Here is a 24,301-nt window from a genome sequence, read left to right on the forward strand (position 1 = left end):
CAATTATAGACCTGTCAGTTTGACATCAGTGGTGGGTAAATTAATGGAAAGTATTCTTAGAGATAGTATTTATAATTATTTGGATAGACAGGGTCTGATTAGGAGTAGCCAGCATGGATTTGTACGTGGAAGGTCATGTTTGACAAACATTATTGAATTTTTTGAAGAAGTTACAAGGAATGTTGACAAGGGTAAGGCAGTGGACTTCAGCAAAGCCTTTGACAAAGTTCCACATGGAAGGTTAGTTAAGAAGGTTCAGTCGTTAGGTATTAATGCTGGAGTAATAAAATGGATTCAACAGTGGCTAGATGGGAGATGCCAGAGAGGAGTGGTGGATAATTGTTTATCGGGATGGAGGCCAGTGACTAGCGGGGTGCCTCAGGGATCTGTTTTGGGCCCAATGTTGTTTGTAATATACATAAATGATCTGGATGATGGGGTGGTAAATTGGATTAGTAAGTATGCCGATGATACTAAGGTAGGAGGTGTTGTGGATAATGAGGTGGGTTTTCAAAGCTTGCAGGGAGATTTATGCTGGTTAGAAGAATGGGCTGAACATTGGCAGATGGAGTTTAATGCTGAGAAGTGTGAGGAAGTATTTTGGCAGGAATAATCCAAATAGAACATACAGGGTAAATGGTAGGGCATTGAGGAATGCAGTGGAACAGAGAGATCTAGGAATAATGATGCATGGTTCCCTGAAGGTGGAATCTCATGTGGATAGGGTGGTGAAGAAAGCTTTTGGTATGCTGGCCTTTATAAATCAGAGCATTGAGTATAGGAGTTGGGATGTAATGTTAAAATTGTACAAGGCATTGGTAAGGCCAAATTTGGAATATTGTGTACAGTTCTGGTCACCGAATAATAGGAAAGATATCAATAAATTAGAAAGAGTGCAGAGACGATTTACTAGGATGTTACCTGGGTTTCAGCACTTAAGTTACAGAGGAAGGTTGAACAAGTTAGGTCTCTATTCATTGGAGCGTAGAAGGTTGAGGGGGGATTTGATCGAGGTATTTAAAATTTTGAGAGGGATAGATAGAGTTGACGTGAATAGGCTGTTTCCATTGAGAGTAGGGGAGATTCAAACGAGAGGACATGATTTGAGAGTTAGGGGGCAGAAGTTTAAGGGAAACACGAGGGGATATTTCTTTACTCAGAGAGTGATAGCTGTGTGGAATGAGCTTCCTGTAGAAGTAGTAGAGGCCAGTTCAGTTGTGTCATTTAAGGTAAAATTGGATAGGCATATGGACAGGAAAGGAGTGGAGAGTTATGGGTTGAGTGCGGGTAGGTGGGACTAGGTGAGTTTAAGAGTTCAGCACGGACTAGGAGGGCCAAGATGGCCTGTTTCCGTGCTGTGATTGTTATATGGTTATATGGTTAAAAGTGACTTGACTTGACTTGACTTAATAGGAAAGCCATGGAGGGAGGGCATTATGTGAGTGAAGGGGAGGGGGAGTGGTTTGGAAAAACTATTAATACAATAGGTAGCACAGAGAGAGAGGAAAAATATTGAGATAATGTTCATGGGTTCATTGTCCATTCAGAAATCTGATGGCAGAGGGGAAGAAGCTGTTCCTGAATCATTGAGTGTGGGTCCTTGGGCTCCTGTACCTCGTCCCTGATGGTAGCTATGAGAAGATGGATGTCCTGGTTGGTGCGAGGGGCCCTAATGATGGATGCTGCCTTTTTTGAGGCACCTCCTATTGAAGATGTGCTCAATGCTGGGGAGGCCACTGCCCATGATGGAGTTAGTTGAGTTTACAGCTTTCTGCAGCTTTTTCCGATCCTGTGCAGTGACCCCTCACACCAGACGGTGATGCAGCCTGTCAGAATGCTTTCCATGTATGTCACCGTATACAATCCTGAGATTAATTTTCTTGCGGGCATTCACTGTGAATACCAAAAACACAATAGAATCAGTCAAAGACTGCACCCAACAGGATGGACAACAACCAATGTGCAAGATACAACAAATGAGAATGATCAAATATATAATAATCATAGTAATAATACTAAATATCGAGAAAATGAGATGAATAGTCCTTGGAAGAGAGTCCAAAGGTTGTGAAAACAGGTCAGTGATGGGATGAGTGAAGTTATCCCCACTGTTTCAACAGCCTGATGGTTGAGGGAAGTTTGGAAGGGGCTGGGAGTGTCGAGGAGAGATGGGATGTTAAGAGGAGGGGATGGAATTGAGGAGAGAAAGGGAGGAAATGGAAGGGTTGAATTGAAAAAGGGGTGGGAGGGTAGAGAAAGGGAGAGGATGGGATGAGTTGAGAGAAGAGGGGATGGGATGAGTTGGGAGAAAGGGAGGGGATGGGAGGGTTGAAGAGGAGGAGGTTTGGGAGGATTGAGAAAGGGAGAGAATGGGATGAGTTGAGAGAAAAAGAGGGGTGGGAGGGTTGAGAGAAAATGAGGTGAGGGGAGTGTTGAGGAGAGAAAGCGAGAGGATGGGAGTGTTAAGGAGAGAAAGGGAGAGGTGGAGGGGGTGGGAGAATTGAGGGGATGGAAGGGTTGAAGAGAGAAAAGGAGGGGGAGGGTTGAGGACAGAGGTGGAGGGGTAGGACGATTGAGGAGAGAAGAGATGGAGATGGGAATGTTGAGGAGAGATGGAGGGGATGGGGAGCGAGGAGGGTTGAGGGGAGAAGGGAAGGGGAGGGATTGAATCATTGAGAGGAGAAGGGCGATGAGAGGATTAAGAGAGAGGGGCGCAGTCTGAGAAAGGGAGTGTTCGTCCACCATCCACGCCCAGTTCTCTCCGCCCCAAGGCGGCTGCCCGGAGAATGCTGTCGGACCTGTGCGTCCGGTTCCCCGGTAATAAACGGTCGCCTGGGGGATCGGGGACAGATCAGCAATTCCACTCCACTCTCGGCGCATGGGATCGCTCAGCTCCCGCGCCAAGCGCACCTGACCCAGCGAGGAGACGGCCACCGCTCCCAGAGACCGGGGATGACAGAACCCGCAATCCCCTCTGCCTCCGTCTGCACCTTCCTCCTGCTCGCATGGCTGCTGACAGGTGAGCTCCGCACTGTCGGAGGGACGGGACTGAGGGAGCTCCGCGTTGTCAGGAGAGCCGGGCAGTGATCTCTCAGCATTTCTCCAGACAGTGTAACTCTCGGTGTGCCCAGACATTTGGTCAGAAGAGGAAAAAGCAATACAAATGGTGGAGAGAGGGTGGCAAGAGGAAAAGAGAGATGGGGGTGGGGAGGTAGAGGAGAACAGACAGAGAAGGGTTAAAAATGTTTTAGATAGGAAGAGTGAGAGGGGGAGAGAGAGTCTTCACTCAATACTGGGGGAGATGGGGGGAAGTGACAGAGATTCTTCTTTTTTTTAATTGATTTTTTATGCATTTTCTACAACACTACAAACAAAACACCCCCAAAACCAAAATAGGAAATTAGTACAGTGCAAGATAAACATACAATAGTAATATAATACAAAATAAAATAATTGAAAAGCTCCCAAGTAGAAGTCGTGTAAAGTTAGTGTCCACCCCCAATCCCACACAAAGCAAAACTCCAGACCAACCAGAACAAAATGTAGAAAATATAAATCAGAACATTCAAACCCCCAAAACTGTAAACTGTAAAGGGGGGTTACAGAGATGGGAGGGGTGTAGGGGACACAGGGAGTTACAGAGATGGGAGGGGTGTAGGGGATGCAGGGGGTTACAGAGATGGGGAGGGGTGTAGGGGACACAGGGAGTTACAGAGATGGGGAGGGGTGTAGGGGACACAGGGGGTTACAGAGATGGGAGGGGTGTAGGGGACACAGGGAGTTACAGAGATGGGAGGGGTGTAGGGGATGCAGGGGGTTACAGAGATGGGGAGGGGTGTAGGGGACACAGGGAGTTACAGAGATGGGAGGGGTGTAGGGGACACAGGGAGTTACAGAGATAGGGAGGGGTGTAGGGGACAGAAGGGGTTACAAAGACAGAGAGGGTGTAGGGGACACAGGGAGTTACAGAGATGGGAGGGGTATAGGGAACACAGGGAATTACAGAGATGGGGAGGGGTGTAGGGGACACAGGGAGTTACAGAGATGGGAGGGGTGTAGGGGACACAGGGGGTTACAGAGATGGGAGGGGTGTAGGGGACAGGGAGTTACAGAGATGGGAGGGGTGTAGGGGATGCAGGGGGTTACAGAGATGGGGAGGAGTGTAGGGGACACAGGGAGTTACAGAGATGGGAGGGGTGTAGGGGACACAGGGAGTTACAGAGATGGGGAGGGGTGTAGGGGACAGAAGGGGTTACAAAGACAGAGGGTGTAGGGGACACAGGGAGTTACAGAGATGGGAGGGGTGTAGGAGACACGGAGTTACAGAGATGGGGAGGGGTGTAGGGGACACAGGGAGTTACAGAGATGGGAGGGGTGTAGGGGACACAGGGGGTTACAGAGATGGGAGGGGTGTAGGGGACACAGGGAGTTACAGAGATGGGAGGGGTGTAGGGGACACAGGGGGTTACAGAGATGGGGAGGGGTGTAGGTGACACAGGGGGATACAGAGATGGGGAGGGGTGTAGGGGACACAGGGATACAGAGATGGGAGGGGTGTAGGGGACACAGGGAGTTACAGAGATGGGAGGGGTGTAGGGGACACAGGGGGTTACAGGGATGGGAGGTGTGTAGGGGACACAGGGAGTTACAGAGATGGGGAGTGGTGTAGGGGACAGAAGGGGTTACAGAGATGGGAGTGGTGTAGGGGACACAGGGAGTTACAGAGATGGGAGGGGTGTAGGGGACACAGGGGGTTACAGAGATGGGAGGGGTGTAGGGGACGCAGGGGGTTACAGAGATCGGAGTGGAGTAGGGGACACAGGGAGTTACAGAGATGGGAGGGGTGTAGGGGACAGGGGGTTACAGAGATGGGAGGGGAGTAGGGGACACAGGGGGTTACAGAGATGGGGAGGGGTGTAGGGGACACAGGGGGTTACAGAGATGGGAGGGGTGTCGGGGACAGAAGGGGTTACAAAGACAGGGAGGGGGTTAGGGGACAGAGAGGGGTTAAGGAGATTACGTGGGGTGTAGGGGATAAAGGAGTGTGGGGTTACAGAGTGAGGGATGGGTGTGAAGGTATGAGCTGTGTTTGTGTACGGAGACTGGGTGGAGTCGTGTTTTCAGCGCTCAGGAAGGAGTGTAGGCTCCCCACCCTGGAGTGTGCAGTGGTTTCGGGCAGACCGGTTTGACCACATTGTCGTCATTCTTTCAGGATGACAGGAGCCTGTGCGAAATGGGCGGCAACTTTATCACAGCAGCAAAACAAACTTACAAACCCTGGGAACATGAGAGGGGTAAACCCTTCCACCAGGGAGCAGGCATAAGGGTGTCTGCAACTGGGGCAGATAGGTGATGTGCTTGTGAAAGTGGCAAGATAGCAGAGCAAAACCTTTTACGGTATTAGGGATCTGGTTGAATTCCCACTCTAAAGGGTGGTGTGCTCGCCCCATGGCATAATGGGGTGGGTGGGTTAGCAAGCTGTGGGCAGGCTATACTTGCACTGGAAGCATAGGGACTCCTGCCGGCTGCCCCCAGCACCTCCTCAGACTGGTGCATTTAGAGAATATCACTGAGTGTTTCGACGTACATTCAAAAATTTAAAATAATCTTAAAATCCTCAGCAACACACGCAAAATGCTGGAGGAACTCAGCAAGCCAGGCGGCATCTAGGGAAAGAGTAAACAGTCGAAGTTTCAGGCCAAGAACCTTCTTCAGCATTAAAATCTTAATCCCGCACAAATAGAGACAGGCTGCCTGGAGCCTGTAGCTGGCCCGGAAGGTTGAGAAGCGGATTTCATCTCCTGGGGCAGGTAAGTGAGAGGGTTCATGCTCTCCAGCTGATATCTGGGCCCAGTAAGGCAGTGTAGGTAGACCGACCTGTCACAATTTCTGTCCTCTGCCTCAGGTCACTCGGGGGCTGTGAAGATTACATCAGCGGGTCCTCAGACTGTTCACGTGGCAGAAGGCGACGATATCCAGATCCAATGTGTGTTCAAGCTGGAGCCCAGTGATGAAGGAGAACTGGACATTGAATGGAGCATCATCAACCCCGACACCACCAAACCGGATCCTGTCGTAAGTCACCTAGTCCCATCATACACAGACCCAACACACACCCAGGGACAGGCTAGATCATCGTCAACCTCCCTCTACACAGACCCAACACACACCCAGGGACAGACACAGAGTGAAACTCCCTCTACACTGTCCCATCACACACACCCAGGGACAGGCTAGATCATCGTCAACCTCCCTCTACACTGTCCCAACACACACCCAGGGACAGACACAGAGTGAAACTCCCTCTACACTGTCCCATCACACACACCCAGGGACAGGCTAGATCATCGTCAACCTCCCTCTACACTGTCCCAACACACACCCAGGGACAGACACAGAGTGAAACTCCCTCTACACTGTCCCAACACACACCCAGGGACAGACACAGAGTGAAACTCCCTCTACACTGTCCCATCACACACTCCCAGGGACAGGCTAGATCATCGTCAACCTCCCTCTACACTGTCCCATCACACACCCAGGGACAGACACAGAGTGAAACTCCCTCTACACTGTCCCATCACACACTCCCAGGGACAGGCTAGATCATCGTCAACCTCCCTCTACACTGTCCCATCACACACTCCCAGGGACAGGCTAGATCATCGTCAACCTCCCTCTACACTGTCCCATCACACACCCAGGGAGAGACACAGAGTGAAACTCCCTCTACACTGTCCCAACACACACCCAGGGACAGACACAGAGTGAAACTCCCTCTACACTGTCCCATCACACACACCCAGGGACAGGCTAGATCATCATCAACCTCCCTCTACACTGTCCCATCACACACCCAGGGAGAGACACAGAGTGAAACTCCCTCTACACTGTCCCATCACACACTCCCGGGGACAGACACAGAGTGAAACTCCCTCTACACTGTCCCATCACATACTCCCAGGGTCAGACACAGAGTGAAACTCCCTCTACACTGTCCCATCACCCTCTCCCAGGGTCAGACACAGAGTGAACCTCCCTCTACACTGTCCCATCACACACTCCCAGGGTCAGACACAGAATGAACCTCCCTCTACACTGTCCCATCACACACTCCCAGGGTCAGACACAGAATGAAACTCCCTCTACACTGTCCCATCACACACTCCCAGGGTCAGATACAGAGTGAACCTCCCTCTACACTGTCCCATCACGCACTCCCGGGGTCAGACACAGAGTGAAACTCCCTCTATACCAGGGGTCGGCAACGTTTACCACTAAAAGAGCCAATATGGACCCATTTCCCACAGAAAAGAAAACACTGGGAGCCACAAAACGAAATAACACTGCATACAACGGGTTTTTTTTGCCTTTATGCTATGTATAAACAAACTATAACGTGTTGCATTTTTGAAATTGATGAACTCCTGCAGAGAAAACGAAATTACATTTCTGCATGCAACAAAAACATTTTGAACTCCGAAAAAAAGACGTTGGGTTGAAGGTTACTACATAGGTAGCCTACCTTGGATCGAAGAATTAAAAGAAAGCGCGCACTGGCGGGTGTCAGGTATTGGCAGTGGTGATGTATATTAATAGCGATAAAAAAACACGTTGTAGCGATGTAGCGCTACACGCAGCGCTAAAATAAAGACTGCAGTCAAAGGTAACTTTATTCGAACAGCCTTGCTTTAAAGCCTCCCTCAACCCGTCCCCATGGGCGCGGATGCTCCAAAAGACACGTACTCACAAACCCCCGTAGGCTATCTCCCTTAGTCGGAACGGTGGCTAATTGTTCGGATGTGCCAGGAAACAGTGTCTCCGCAAAGTACAAGATCACCATCATCTTCAAATTTCGAATTACATTTCAAAAGCTAACAAACCACGGGGAGCCGCATCACAGAGATCAAAGAGCCGCATGTGGCTCTGGAGCCGCAGGTTGCCGACCTCTGCTCTATACTGTCCCATCACACACTCTCAGGGTCGGACACAGAGTGAAACTCCCTCTACACTGTCCCATCACACACTCCCAGGGTCAGATACAGAATGAAGCTCCCTCTACACTGTCCCATCACACACTCCCGGGGTCAGACACAGAGTGAACCTCCCTCTACACTGTCCCATCACGCACTCTCAGGGTCGGACACAGAGTGAAACTCCCTCTACACTGTCCCATCACACACTCCCAGGGTCAGATACAGAATGAAGCTCCCTCTACACTGTCCAATCACACACTCCCAGGGTCAGACACAGAGTGAAACTCCCTCTACACTGTCCCATCACACACTCCCAGGGTCAGACACAGAGTGAAACTCCCTCTACACTGTCCCATCACACACTCCCAGGGTCAGACACAGAGTGAAACTCCCTCTACACCGTCCCATCACACACTCCCAGGGTCAGACACAGAGTGAAACTCCCTCTACACTGTCCCATCACACACTCCCAGGGTCAGATACAGAATGAAGCTCCCTCTACACTGTCCCATCACACACTCCCAGGGTCAGACACAGAGTGAACCTCCCTCTACACTGTCCCATCACACACTCCCAGGGTCAGACACAGAGTGAAACTCCCTCTATACTGTCCCATCACACACTCCCAGGGTCAGACACAGAGTGAAACTCCCTCTACACTGTCCCATCACACACTCCCAGGGTCAGACACAGAGTGAAACTCCCTCTACACTGTCCCATCACACACTCCCAGGGTCAGACACAGAGTGAAACTCCCTCTATACTGTCCCATCACACACTCCCAGGATCAGACACAGAGTGAACCTCCCTCTACACTGTCCCATCACACACTCCCAGGGTCAGACACAGAGTGAAACTCCCTCTACACTGTCCCATCACACACTCCCAGGGTCAGACGCAGAGTGAACCTCCCTCTACACCGTCCCATCACACACTCCCGGGGGTCAGACACAGAGTGAAACTCCCTCTACACTGTCCCATCACCCACTCCCAGGGTTAGACACAGAGTGAAACTCCCTCTACACTGTCCCATCACACTCTCCCGGGGTCAGACACAGAGTGAAACTCCCTCTACACTGTCCCATCACACACTCCCAGGGTCAGACACAGAGTGAACCTCCCTCTACACTGTCCCATCACACTCTCCCAGGGTCAGACACAGAGTGAACATCCCTCTACACTGTCCCATCACACTCTCCCAGGGTCAGACACAGAGTGATCCTCCCTCTACACTGTCCCATCACACTCTCCCAGGGTCAGACACAGAGTGATCCTCCCTCTACACTGTCCCATCACACACTCCCAGGGTCAGACACAGAGTGAAACTCCCTCTACACTGTCCAATCACACACTCCCGGGGTCGGACACAGAGTGAACATCCCTCTACACTGTCCCATCACACTCTCCCAGGGTCAGACACAGAGTGATCCTCCCTCTACACTGTCCCATCACACTCTCCCAGGGTCAGACACAGAGTGAACATCCCTCTACACTGTCCCATCACACTCTCCCAGGGTCAGACACAGAGTGATCCTCCCTCTACACTGTCCCATCACACTCTCCCAGGGTCAGACACAGAGTGAACATCCCTCTACACTGTCCCATCACACTCTCCCAGGGTCAGACACAGAGTGAACCTCCCTCTACACTGTCCCATCACACACTCCCAGGGTCAGACACAGAGTGAACCTCCCTCTACGCTGTCCCATCACATACTCCCAGGATCAGACACAGAGTGAACATCCCTCTACACTGTCCCATCACACACTCCCAGGGTCAGACACAGAGTGAACCTCCCTCTACACTGTCCCATCACATACTCCCAGGATCAGACACAGAGTGAACATCCCTCTACACTGTCCCATCACACACTCCCGGGGGTCAGACACAGAGTGAAACTCCCTCTACACTGTCCCATCACACTCTCCCAGGGTCAGAGGCAGAGTGGAGCTGTTCTGAATGCGCTGGGAGAAATCTAGGGAAAACTGTTGTATTAAGGTCATGAGTTACTTGGAGATGGTTTGAAACGTCTCTTGGACATCTAAGTGGTTTAATGTGGAAGCTTCGTTTGGAGTTTTTTCTGCCAGTTTGGATGGGGCTCGTTGACAGCTGTGAACAGCATAGCACCCCGCTGTGGCCGCTGGCAACTCACCAGGAAGCCACTCCAAAAACCGGAGACAAACGCTGTTGTTCCCCCACTGACATCGGGAAAACCTCCTTCCATCTCTATCGTTGTGACTCACATTCAGTGTAGGAGCTGTTACGAAATACCATAACTGGGTCACTTACCAGCAAAGATAGAGAGGTCCGTTGAAGTCTGATGGTACTATTTTTAAAAGTCTTTATTTGTGAAGGGGCACAAAAATAAGATTAATACTGACATTCAGATAAAATACGTCGTCAATACTAAATCTAAAAACGCGGGTATAATAATAATCATCAATTAAGCAATAGCTCTATCGTTTGTCTAGGGGATATTGTATTGTCCGATGGAAAGATAAAAGTCACTGTCCTTTCAAGCTGCAGCTTTTTGGGTTTAAGAGAGACGGTTTTAAACTTGCCTGGGACTTTTATGCGGCCAATCTGTTGCGTCGGGGGAGTTGGTTCCCCGTTGTTAGTTCCAAGTCGTTTTCTGTGGTACCAGCCACCAGCCCCCAGGCAAGGGAACCGAACACACGTGGCTTCCTTCAAAAGGCTTCCCGCTATTGCGGGATCGCTAGCGTTTCTTCTGGTGTGTCTCAAGGGGGTTGTTCCCCCAGACCCTCTTTTATACTTCCTCACGGGGTCTCAGATGTCAATCAGGTTGGGATGATGCAATCCCTCTCAACCAGCCCACTTTGCCCGAGGGCTTGCACGTAGCATAGTCCCCAATCCACAAACGTTGTCTCCAGGAGACAATGGCCAGGTCTCTGTCATTTCCTGGGTCCTCTGAGGCAACCCAATAATGCTCTTGCGATTCTCACAAAGGAGGGGGCTCCCCCACCCCTTCGGCCCCTCAGAGCTGTGGTGCATTCATAACACCCCCTTTCTTCAAAGCGTTTTCACCAGTGGTGAAACGAAGTAGTACAGAGTCTTAAAGGGTTTTAGAATCTAACACAAAACAAAAGTTTTTTTTCTACAGTGATACATTCAATTCAGCGTCCAAACGGTTAATGATTACAGTGGCATTTCCTTTAATATTTTAACATCTTGTACCTTACTAAAGTCTTGTAGCATCAGACTTCAACTTAATAACCACCTTTTTTTTTGCAACAAAACTAAGGAGTTGTGATCTTAGCTTATGTGCATCTACAAAAGTTTATGCGAATACTAATCGTTTCGGTCGTTTTCCCTTAACAGGCAGGCTTCCAGGGGGGTTGTCTTTGTCATTTACAGGCTTTGGTGAAATCCCGTACAACCTGCTTTGCTATTTAAAATGGCATCCCCATTAACCGTTGCCTCTTTTCCAGTGAGTTCCCACGTGGGGAACTTGAGTAATCTGGCGAGGTAAACTCCCGCCCGCCTTTTTCATAGGGGTTATTTTATCAACACCGTGTCCCAAACTTAGACCATTTCCACCCAATTCTTTAAATTTACACAGGTGGCTAGCCCTCTCGTCAGGACCCTTCATGCTATTGGTTTTTAATTCGAACTCTTCGTTCAAGTAGCATTTTGAATTCGGCCTCTTCACACCCCATCCTGGCATAACAATAGAGTGGGGGGCCCCGCTATCTCCCGGCTTACTCTATAAGCGATCTGCCAGGTTTAAAATTTCTTCATTCCACTTGGGAACTACAGACTTTCCGTTTCCTTCAATAATAATTCTCATCTCCCCATTCTTAAATTCTGCATTAACTTTGAACACACCTTCGAGCACAAACACCTGGGAACTCTCACTTCCCACTGCTACCAAGGTTAACCCTTTTTCCACTGAACCAAGTCTATCTGACCCACAAGGACGGCCACTGAATCAAATACCTCATACTTCTTCTGAGCTCCGTTACTAGGTTCAGTACCACATGCATCCCCATCTTGGACACACTCAAACGGGACATTGGCCTCTTCCAGGCTTTCAATACCCATACCCTTTTCAAATTCTAATTTCCCCCGTTTCTCCCAGGTACTCTCTGGGCAACTCCCTTCCGGAGTAAACTCAACCCCGCGGGCTGAAACAACCTCATCTGCCAACCCAGCAGACTTCTTCGAGGTAAGGGCACCCTTTTCATCTAGGGCTGCCCTCATTTCATTATCGGGAACACCTTTAGAAGTTTCAACTTCCTCAAACAGTCCTGCCAACCCAGTCAGATCATCCAGGTCCAACCCTGGACCTCTTAACCACTCTATCGGTTCCTCATCTTTATTTTCTGCCTCTAGAACCTTTCTCCTCACTAAAGGCAGATCTACCTCTGCTCCCTTCCCCTCTTTCACTTTACTACTCTTCGTTTTACCACCCTCTAAACACTCATGGTACAGGGTCGGTAGAAACGTCTCGGCCAAATCGAAACTGGCCAGATTTAAACTGCTCTCGTTCTCAGCTGCCTCTCTCGGCAGGCTGCGAGTGACCGCGCATGCGGGATAGATCTTGGACTCTAGGGGCGGGGCCACCGCACTCGCCGGTCGGCGGGTCGGCATCATGGCTGCCCAAACCTTACCACCTGCTAAATCGTTACCGAGAAGGACGTCCGCGTCAGTTCTTGGGAATTCTGATCGCACCCCTGTTTCAACGGGTCCAGACACCAGCTCACAATCCATAATGACCTCATGTAAAGCCACCATTTCTATCCTTTTACTTATTCCCTTTACAGCTACCATTCTCGTCTTTCGACCAAACTCTAGTACCTTACTGCTGATCAACAACAGCTCAGCCCCCGTGTCTCTCCAGATTCGTACGGGAATTGGTGGGTCTCCATCTCTCACAGACACGGTTCCGTGTGACAGACAAGTCTCCAACCCTTCTCGTACGCTGTCTACCCGGGACTCTCTTGTCGATCTACTGATTACCATGGCACATCAGAGAGGGACTGCTGCTTTCCTTTTTCCCGTCTCCCTCCTCGGAGCAAAGCACCGAGATGCAACATGCCGCTCTTCCCACAATTAAAACAGGTCAAGCCCTGAAATCTCTGGCCGTCTGGCCTTTCCCCCTCGACCTTACCACTAGCTCCCGGCGGGACCTCTGCCTCAGCCGGCAGACTTTCTCAATCGTTCCCATGGTCTCTCTGGGTACTTTTATTCGAGGAAAACTTTGCCTTGTGGGTTAGGACATATTCATCAGCGAACCTAGCAAATTCGGAGATGGACTTATCCGGCTTCTCATTCAGATACGTCCGGATATCCTCCGAAACACACCCTTTAAATTCCTCAATCAGAATTAACTCCCTGAGACGCCCATAATCTTCTCCCACTCTCTCTGCGGTGCACCACCGGTCCAAAAGCACACCCTTCTCATGGGGAAACTCGGTATACGTCTGATTCCACTCTTTCCATAAATTCCTGAACTTTTGTCTATAGTCTTCAGGTACGAGCTCGTAACCCCGGAGAATGTCTGCCTTTACTTTGTCATAACTCTCCACCTCTCCCTCCTCCATGGCCAACGCCGTATATGCCCACTGTGCCTTCCCCTTTAACACACTTTGTAACAGCGCCACCTACTGACCTCTGGGCCACTTCTGATTCACGGCCACCTTTTCAAAAAGCAAGAAATAACTATCCACATCCATCTCCTCGAACGGAGGTTCTAGCCTCAACTCTCGACTAACTTTGAACCGCTCCTCTCGGTCTGACCCCGGAGCTCGGAGCTCCTGCCGTAACTTCTCCATCTCCAAGTCATGTTTCTTCTGTTTCTCTTTTTCCTCTGCCTCCAGCTGTTTTAACCTCATTTCATGCTCTTCTCTCTCTCTCCCTCTCCTGCTCTCTCTCGGCCCTTTCCCTCTCCCGCTCTCTCTCAGCCCTTTTCCTCTCCCGCTCTCTCTCGGCCCTTTCCCTCTCTTGCTCTCTCTCGGCCCTTTCCCTCTCTTGCTCTCTCTCTTTCTCTCTCTTGGCTGCCTCTAGCTGCTTTAACTTAATTGCATGTTCTAACTTTAATTTCTCCAACTCTAACTGAGCAGTCCCACTAACGGGTGCCTCTTCAGGGATATTTTCCAAAACCTCATCTGTAAACACACTCTTCCCAATGTAATACTGGGTTATGGCCCTTCACACCTCCCGGTTTTTCATGGATGAACGCACCTCTACGAGGTTTAACCCCTTCGCCAAATTTATCAAGTCTGATTTGGTGGCCGCCTCTAGCGCCCGCAGAGTCGGGTTTTCTATAAATTCATCCACGTCCATCTTTGCTGGTTTCCCGTCTGGCTACCCGCATACCAGATCCAAGTTTGGACTTTCAAGCCCGATTCAATCCTGAGACGAGAACCCCAACTGTTACGAAATCCTGTAACTGGATCACTTACCAGCAAAGATAGAGAGGTCCGTTGAAGTCTGATGGTACTATTTTTAAAAGTCTTTATTTGTGAAGGGGCACAAAAATAAGATTAATACAGACATTCAGATAAAATACATCATCAATACTCAATCTAAAAACGCAGGTATAATAATAATCATCAATTAAGCAATAGCTCTATCGTTTGTCTAGGGGATATTGTATTGTCCGATGGAAAGATAAAAGTCACTGTCCTTTCAAGCTGCAGCATTTTGGGTTTAAGAGACGGTTTTAAACTTGCTCGGGACTTTTATGCGGCCAATCTGTTGCGTCGGGGGAGTTGGTTCCCCGTTGTTAGTTCCAAGTCGTTTTCCGTGGTACCAGCCACCAACCCCCAGGCAAGGGAACCGAACGCACGTGGCTTCCTTCAAAAGGCTTCCCGCTATTGCGGGATCGCTAGCGTTTCTTCTGGTGCGTCTCAAGGGGGTTGTTCCCCCAGACCCTCTTTTATACTTCCTCACGGGGTCTCAGATGTCAATCAGGTTGGGATGATGCAATCCCTCTCTCAACCAGCCCACTTTGCCCGAGGGCTTGCACGTAGCATAGTCCCCAATCCACAAACATTGTCTCCAGGAGACAATGGCCAGGTCTCTGTCATTTCCTGGGTCCTCTGAGGCAACCCAATAATGCTCTTGCGATTCTCACAAAGGAGGGGGCTCCCCCACCCCTTCGGCCCCTCAGAGCTGTGGTGCATTCATAACAGAGCCGAAGCATCGTTTGAGACGTCTCAACCTCTCATGGCCTGGAAGTTCTGCAGGATTAACGGAGCCTTTCCTGGCGTTGGAATTTCTGGCATTGAGCCAGCAAGGTTCTGTCGAGTACAAACTTTACTGGCCAGTTATTCAACTAGCTCCAGGACTTTATAAACGGCACTACCATCTAGTTCTCGATTGGGACATAGAAGCAACATGCTGGACTGGTCTACAGGGAGTCGCAGGCCTTCGGGGAGTTATGCAAAGGCGACTGCATCTCCAGCCTCGGACAACGCCCTGTTTCGGTCAGTGAAAGTGGAACGCGGGGTGCAATGTATTTTGCGTCCTGGAACTACCCTGGAAAAGTGCGCGGAGGCTATGGAGGACTTGTTGTGGAGAGATGGTGTTTTGGCCACTGAGAAAGAGTTCAGGAAGGCAGTGTTTTATCTGAGGAATGATGAGTCGATGCATCGGGCCCTCAGTAGGGGGATCACGGTGGAAAACGTCTTTTTACAGATGGAGCTAGTGACAGCTCCCACACAACGCATTGTCCTTGGTCACGTAAAGCCTTTCATCCCCAATGAGGACCTGCTTCCCACACTAGCATGCTTGGGGCAAGTAAGGTCAGAAATAACTGCCATCAGGCACAAATTCAGGAGACTCCATACCGTAATCTCTTTCCGGCGACAGGTATTCATGCAGCTGGAAAGGGAGGACGAAGTTGAGGGCCGGTTTACTGTCCGGCACAGGGGGGTAGATTATCAGGTGTATTGGAGCTCTGAGCGCCCATAGTGCCATGCATGCGGAGAGGTGGGCACTTTCGGAGGGACTGCCCTAGCACCTGAAAACCCAGGGAGTCCACTTCGGGAACTAGTACCCCAGCTACCTCTGTCCCTGATCACATTCCTGCTCCTACACCTGTGCCGGCCCCTGCTCCTGCCCCTGACCCTGTCTCTACCCCTGTCCTTATTCCTACGTCTGTTCCAGTCTCTGCTCCTACCCCTGTGGTTCAGGCGGGTGATCCTAAGGCTACGTGCAGGGAGGTTCAGGCGAGGGACGGGGTGGAGTCTGTGCGGGGAAGGAAAGCGAGGAAGAAATCCAAACACATGAAGAAGTCGGCCCCCGAGACCGCAGAGCTCATGCCCATTTGCCCTGAAGTGGAGCGGGAGGCTCGGGGAAGTGCACAGTTGGACGGGGTGATGGAAGTGGGGAGTAACACTCCATTGTGAATCCAGCACCTGTGTGCTCCTCCAGCTTGAAGAAGAGAAGAGAATGTTCCCCCAGGAGGGCAGGGAATGTAGATGTGGGAGAGTCCCAGAAAGGGTGGGAATCCGGGTGGAAGGTGTGTCTAACCCTGAATCCCCAGATGTAGCTACCAGTCCTGTGGTAGGTGGTGTGGTTGTGCAGGAAGCTAGTGCTAGGCCTGCTTGCACAACTAAAACAGACCCGGAGCCCTCCACCCAGGACTTAGCAGTAAGTGCCTCCCTGGAGGCAAGTGTATTAAACAGTATGAGCGGAGAGGAGACCAAGCTCTCTCACTGTCAGCATCAGGCTGCCAGTGAATCCCTTGGACCAGAGCTGCTGGGGTCCCCTTCATACCTGTCTCCTGGGGAGGGTGATATAACCTGCATGCTGACCCCATCAACTAATGGCCTGCAGGGGGTCCCTGGGGATTTTCCCCCCATCGTCGTAACTGTGGATAAGACTGATGTGATGCTGGAGGGGGAAGATATGAGGGAGATACCCGTTGTGCAGTGTGGGTTACAAGGGCAGCCACCTTATACAATACATGAGGAGGAAGATGGGGGATCTGTCTGCAGTGAGGGGTTGGAGGGAGATTCTATTGATAGCGAGACAATGGACATCCTCACCCCTCCAGAGAAGTCCCCATTGATACCTGTGGAGGAGATCAGAGAGTTTATTCACTCCTCTGTAGGTGCAAAGCATCAGCCTAAACTAGCCTCGCTTCGCTGGCCTAACATGCCGAGGCTGGTGAAGTCCCTGCGAGTCATCCTCGGACGGAAGGGGAAGGGGAAGAGGAATGCTATGTCGAGGAATGACAGGCGGCAGCTGAAATCCTTCCTGGATAACCTGGTGAGGGACATCAGGGTGGAAAGCAGCCTCGCTCCTTTGGGAGATGGTGGGTCACAGGGTAGCGATGGTAGCAGTCGGGCCCGGAAAGCAAAGAATATTCTTGGTTTTCTTCGGGATAGTGCAGCTGAGAGCGTCACCGCTCTCAGTGGGAAGGGTACTGGTGCTGAGGCCTAGTGTTCTCCCGACATGAAGCTTACCATAGCTAGACTCAATGTAAATGCAGGGACTCTCTCCACAGATATAACAATCTCTCAGTCCTCAGGGATGGGAGATATGTGGTGAGTTTCCTGCAGGAAACCCATACCACCCCGGGGGACGAGTCCGCTAGGCTCCTGGAGTGGCAGGGCGGGGTCTACATGAGTCACCTTAGCTCCAACTCTAGTGGGGTGGCGATCCTGTTGGCCCCAACCTTTCGGCCAGAAATCGTAGAAGTCCAAGATGTTGTGCCCGGCTGTCTGCTCCACCTGGCTGTGCGCCTGGATGGAGTACCGCTGCATTTTATCAACGTGTATGCTCCGAGGCGCGGGGTGATGCAGGCGCGCCTATTCTGTCAGCTGTCCACCTTGCTGAGTTCCATCGATCCTGGGGACTGTGTCATCCTCAGGGGAGACTTCAACTGTACCCTCGAGGTGGAGGACCGCTCGGGCCTCCAACGCGACCCAGCAGCGGCAAAAAAGTTAAAGGAGCTAGTTGGCTCCTTTGACTTGGTGGACAGCTGGCGGAATCTAGCGCCTTTTCCAGAAGATCTAGAGGCGGGGTTCCCGGATAGACCGCCTGTATATCTCTCGGGCTTATGTCTCCCGCGTGTCGGCATCCTCCATGCGGCCGGAATCATGCTCGGATCATCACCTTGTGTGGATGGAATATACTCCTCTGCACCCTCGGGTGGGGTCTGGGTATTGGCACTTTAACAACCGGCTGCTGGAGGACAGCCGATTCCCGGATTCGTTCCAAGCATTCTGGGTTCTGCTCCCTATGGCTGTGGTGGGATGTGGGCAAAGCCCACATCCGGTTTTTATGTCAGGAGTACACTAGGGGGTCAACAAAGAGGCGGGGCTCTGAGATTGAGTGGCTTGAGAGAGCGTTGCTTGACCTTCTTGGTCCAGCCGTTGGAGACCAACAACTGTGGCAGGAATACCAGGAGAAGAAGGACGCACTAGGGAATCTGCAGCTTCAGCAGTCCCGAGGTGCATATGTGAGGTCGCGGATCCAAATGCTGCAAGATTTGGTCCGCGGCTCACCCTTCTACTCATTGGAGAAGTGGCTGGGAGTTCAAAAGCAGCTGGTGGAGCTACTGGCTGCTGATGGCTCCTCCAACACGGACCCTGACGAAATTATCAAAGAAGTCCGCACTTTCTATCGGCCCTTATTCTCACCAGATCCATCAAATGCAGGGCCTGCAGTGAGGTCTGGGAAGATTTGCCAAAGGTCAGTCCAGAGGACGCAGTGAGTCTGGATGCTTCCCTGACTCGGGAGGAGCTATCTACTGCCCTTCGGCAACTCAGGAGGGCTTAGATGGTCTGAGTGTGGAGTTTTATCAGGCTTTTTGGGATGTCCTGGGGGTTGATTACTGCCTTGTTCTAGGGGAGAGCCTCCTCTCATGGCAGAGAGCTGTTGTGGTCCTACTGCCCAGGAAGGGAGACCTCCTCCTGCTAAAGAAATGGCGCTCGGTCTCCCTCTTGTGCGTGGACTACAAGATCTTCGCCCGGGCAATGACCAACCATCTTGGTTCAGTACTGAGACAGGTGATTTATCCTGACCAATCTTACACGGTCCCGGGCCGCTCGATCCAGGACAATGTCCACCTAGTACGGGACCTGATCCACCTGCAGCAGGAGACTGGGTCCCGGGCAGCATTTCTTTCTCTTGACCAGGAGAAGGCGTTTGACCGGGTAGACCACAGTTTCCTGGTGGGCACTCTGCAGGCCTTTGGGCTCGGACCACACTTTGTGGCCTGAGTTCGGCTCCTATACTCTGCTGCAGACTGCCTTGTTAAGATCAACGGATCACTGGCAGCGCCCATCCCCTTCAGGAGAGGAGTACATCAGGGGTGCCCCATGTCCGGTCAATTGTACGTGATCTGTGTCGAGCCATTCCTGAGCCGCCTTCGGCGAAGGCTGACAGGTCTGGTTCTGCATGAACCGGACATGGAGGTCATCCCCTCGGCCTACGCCGATGATGTACTCCTCATGATGACAGATCCCAATGACCTGCGGAAGATGCGCGAGTGCCAAGAAGTTTTCTCGGCGGCATCCTCCGCTAGGATCAACTGGGCGAAATGTTCCGGACTCTTAGTGGGTCAGTGGCAGGTGGACTCACTGCTGGAGGAGATGAGAGCTTTTGAGTGGAGCACTAGGCGCCTCTTCTATCTGGGAGTCTACCCGAGTCCTTCTGGGGAGACCTGGCTGGCGAACTGGCAGGACCTGGAGACGAAAGTCTTGGCCCGGCTGGGGCGCTGGTCAGGCCTTCTCAGGGTGCTTTCCTATCGAGGCAGGGTGGTGGTCATAAACCAGCTGGTGGCCATGTTGTGGTATCGGATGGTCACCTTGGTCCCTCCTGCCCCGTTTGTTGCAAGAATGCAGAGGAAGTTAGTGGACTTCTTCTGGGGCAACAGGAAACACTGGGTCTCTGCAGCGGTCTTGAGTCTCCCAGTGGGAGAGGGCGGACAGTCGCTGGTGTGCGTCCGAACGCAGCTGGCGGCTCTCCGCCTCAGGACTCTGCAGAGATTCCTGTACGCCGAGCACCCTCCCAGGTGGCACGTGTTGGCGACTTTCTTCCTCCGGAGGGGCTGCTGTCTTCATGAAGACATGCGGCTACCACCGGCGGGTGTCAGCCGTACTGCTTTGCAGAGTCTGCCCGGCTTCTATCAGGACCTACTGAGAGTCTGGAACATGGTCACCTCAGGCCGGGAATCCCCTCCTCAGGCGGAGGGCGGGGTCCTGGCCGGCCCTTGCCCTACCTCAGTGGCTGTCGGTGCGGCTCAGTTGTGTGGACCGACTCAGGCCGAGCTGTTGGTCGGGCCCAGACCCCGCAATCTTCTCCGGGAGCCATGTCCGCACAACTTGAGCCGTCTCTCATCGATACCCACAGTCCCATTCAGGGATGCAAGTAGGAGGTATCTGTATGGGCTGCTACTCCACATCCTCCACTTCCTTGCCCTTGTACACCGTCCCGACACGCCATGGCGGTCGGTCCTTCCACCCAGAGGTGAGGAGGGTCCCCACTGGAAGTCCCTTTACGCCGGGGTTCTTCCCATGCACCTGGGGGATCTCGGCTGGAGGGTACTGCATAGGGCAGTGCCCTGCAATAAGTTTTTCAGTTTGTACATGGACTTCCCACCCGCATGCCACTTCTGCGGGCTGGAGGAGACCGTGTACCACATGTACATGGAGTGTGTGCGGCTGCAGCCTCTTTTTGCATATTTGCGTGGGCTGCTTCTCGCCTTCTGGCTGCATTTTAGTCTCACCCTGTTTATATATGGTCATCCAGTAAGGAAGGGGGCATGGAGGGATGAGGATGTCCTAGTCAACTTGCTCCTGGGGCTGGCGAAATCCGCCATCCGAGGGTCTTGGAAACGGGTGGCGGGAGGATCTCCCCGGGCAGACTGCCTGGCAATGTTTAGGGGGTATGTTCGTGCTCGGGTAACTATTGAAAAGGAACACGCGCAGTCCACAGTGGCCTTGGAGGAGTTTCGAGACCGTTGGGCTCCGCGGGGTGTAAATGCCATCGTGGATAGAGATGGCAACATTCTGGTGTAATGTCTATTGTCTATTTGTAGTGCAGTAATTGTGTTTGCCACTGCTTTGTATATATTGTATAGCACCGAAATTTGTAATAAAGGATTTTGTAATACAAAAAAAAAAGGGTCAGACACAGAGTGAACCTCCCTCTATACTGTCCCATCACACACTCCCAGGGTCAGACACAGAGTGAAGCTCCCTTTACACTGTCCCATCACACACTCCCAGGGTCAGACACAGAGTAAACCTCCCTCTACTTTGTCCCATCACACACTCCCAGGGTCAGACACAGAGTGAAACTCCCTCTACACTGTCCCATCACACACTCCCAGGGTCAGACACAGAGTGAAACTCCCTCTACACTGTCCCATCACACACTCCCAGGGTCAGACACAGAGTGAAACTCCCTCTACACTGTCCCATCACACACTCCCAGGGTCAGACACAGAGTGAAACTCCCTCTACACTGTTCCATCACACACTCCCAGGGTCAGACACAGAGTGAAACTCCCTCTACACTGTCCCATCACACACTCCCAGGGTCAGACACAGAGTGAAACTCCCTCTACACTGTTCCATCACACACTCCCAGGGTCAGACACAGAGTGAAACTCCCTCTACACTGTTCCATCACACACTCCCAGGGTCACACACTGAGTAAACCTCCCTCTACACTGTCCCATCACATACTCCCAGGCTTAAACAAAGTGAAGCCGCCTCTACACTGTCCTGTCACACACTCCCAGGAGTTTACACAGTTGACCTGTATTTCTAGATTCTCTCACAAGAGAGAAACATTTTCTCCACACCCACCCTGTCACACCTGCTCATCTTTCGGAAGTCCAGCAGATATCAGCTTTCCCCATCCTGCTACCATTCCGCACAACTTCCTCTGACTCAGGCTTCAGATCATTGGTATCTATTGTGAAATCTGTTGTTTTGCTGCAGCAAAGTCCAAAATAATTTTATTATCAAAGTACATATATATCATCAAATACCACCTTGACATTTATAGCAGTTGATCAGCCATGATCTCAAAATGGCGGTGCAGGCTCGAAGGGCCAAATGGTCTGTGGGCATTCTCAATAAATCTATAGAACAATAATTATAACAGAATCATTAAAAGACCACCCAACTAGGGCATTCAACCTGAGTGCAGAAGACAACAAACTGCAAATACAAAAATAAATAATAAATAAATATTGAGAACATGAGATGAAGTGTCCTTGAAAGTGAGTCCACTGGTTGTGGGAATATTTCAATAATGGGCCAAGTGAAGTTGAGTGGTTACCCCATTTGTTCAAGAGCCTATTGGTTGAGGGGTAATAACTGTTCCTCAGTCTAGGTGTGTAAGTCCTGAGGCTCCTGTGCTTCTTCCTGATGGCAGCAGTGAGAAGAGAGCAAGTCCTGGGTGGTGGGGTCCCTGATGATGGGTGCTGCTTTCCTGTGACAGAACTCCATTGAGATGTGCTCAGTGGTGGGGAGGGCCTTACCCAGGGATGTATCCACTACATTTTGTAGGATTTTCTGTTCAAAGGCATTGGTATTTCCATACCAGGCCGTGATGCAGCCAGTCAACATACTCTTCTGTAGAAGTTTGTCAAAGTTTTAATGTCATTCTAAATCTTTGCAAACTCCTATGGAAGTAGAAGCACTGCTCTGATTTCTTTGTAATTGCACTAGTGCGCTGGGTCCAGAGTAGGCCCTCTGAAATATAGAAATATATTTCTATATTTAAAATATAGTCACATAGGAATTTAAAGTCGCTGACCTTCTCCACATGTGATCCTCCGATGAGGACTGGCTCATGAACCTCTGGTTTCCCCTCCTGAAGCCTATAATCAGCTCCTTGGTCTTGCTCTCGGTTGTTACAACACCACTCAGGCAAGTTTTCAGTCCCCCTCCTGTATGCTGATTCACCACCACCTTTGATACAGCCCACACAGTCGTGTCATCAGCAAAGCTGGAAACAGCATTGGAACTGTGCCTAGCCACAGTCATATGTTTAAAACCAGTAGAGCAGGGAGTGAAGCGCACGGACTGGTTGTTGCCACTCTGAACTGACTGGGGTTTGTAAGAGAGAAATCCAGGATACAATTGCACAAGGGGGTACTGGGGCCAGTGTTTTGGGCTTGCTGATTAGTTTTCAGGGGATGATGCTGTTGAATGCTGAACAGTGAAATATATAAAATAAATTCAGTAAGAAACATTTCCTGTAAATCTAACATGCACAGTGGAAAGAGCAAAATAGTGAGGTGGTGGTGTTCATGGGATTATGGACCGTTCAGAAATCCAATGCTAGAGGGGAAGAAGCTTTCCCTAAAACACTGAGCATTCATCTTCAGACTCCTGTAAAACCAGCAGATAAACAGGAATACACAGCCAAGTACAGGAATAAACAGCTGATAATTGGGAATATACAGCTGATAATCAGGAACGTACAGTTGACGATCTGGGACGCTTTGAAACGTTGGCTGCTTATTCCTCTCCATAGATGCTGAGTTCCTCCAGCATTTTGTGTATGTTGCTCTGGATTTCCAGCGTTTCTGTCCTGGTGGGCGGGTGTTCTTCAACATGAATGTGGCCTTCCTGAGGCAGCGCCAAGTGCTCAATGGCGGGAGGCTGAGTTCACACGTTTTGCCACCCTGTGCTTTGGAACCTCCATACCAGGCTCAGGGCTCTTTGCACCACAGTTAAACCCTTCCTTAAGTAAAAGGGAGTTTATCACTCCTACCAGTCCCAGCTATAACAGCCATTTCTACTGACAGGGGCAGGGGCAAAGGCGGGTTACTGATGTCTTAAAACTAGTCGCTTCAGACAGATGCAGCTCGTTAGCCATGGTTGGCAGCTCATCTAGGAGAAGAAAAGTTCTGATCTCTGCTGCCTTGAGGCTATACCCACTCATGGGGAAGGCTTTGAAAGCAAACCCTGAGGGAAAATCGGGAGCTGGAGTCTGTACAATGATGACTGACAACTTGTACCAAACTATATCGGTCTCTGCCGTTCCTTTGGGTTCATCAGATGCGTGGAGAGGGGGAGCCAGCTCCCCAATTTGGGCAACAATTCGGTCTATATTGTGCTGCCAGGTACTGTGTATAACGAAGCCAGCTGGGTGGGCCCCAGTCAATAGAGGGCCTCAAATAAACAGGGCCAACAGTGTTCAGTGCTACAGATGTGCTCTCGCCCATGTTCTGTTAAACAGCAGGAAAATCTCTCTATCTTGGTGTTTCTCACCACAGAGGGTCAGTTCTAATGAGGAGAGGTTGGAGAAACTGGTCTGAAGATGTGCTCAATGCTGGGGAGGCTGGTGTCCATGATGGAAGTGGCTTTCTGCAGCTTTTCCTG

General features: G+C 51.0%; 1 protein-coding gene across 3 annotated transcripts in view; it reads left to right on the forward strand.

Annotated features, from left to right (window-relative positions):
- Positions 1 to 2,672: 2,672 nt before the first annotated feature.
- LOC132395791 (coxsackievirus and adenovirus receptor homolog) overlaps positions 2,673 to 24,301 on the forward strand; it is a 122,173-nt gene continuing 100,544 nt past the window's right edge. For all 3 annotated transcript variants that reach the window (XM_059972832.1, XM_059972833.1, XM_059972834.1), the window contains exons 1-2: positions 2,673 to 3,019; positions 5,906 to 6,075. In XM_059972832.1, the coding sequence (XP_059828815.1) occupies positions 2,953 to 3,019; positions 5,906 to 6,075 (237 nt within the window). In that variant the 5' untranslated portion in view covers positions 2,673 to 2,952. The remainder of the gene's footprint in view (positions 3,020 to 5,905; positions 6,076 to 24,301) is intronic.

Source organism: Hypanus sabinus, chromosome 6 (genome assembly GCF_030144855.1).
Source record: "Hypanus sabinus isolate sHypSab1 chromosome 6, sHypSab1.hap1, whole genome shotgun sequence".
NCBI classification, from domain to species: Eukaryota; Metazoa; Chordata; class Chondrichthyes; order Myliobatiformes; family Dasyatidae; genus Hypanus; species Hypanus sabinus.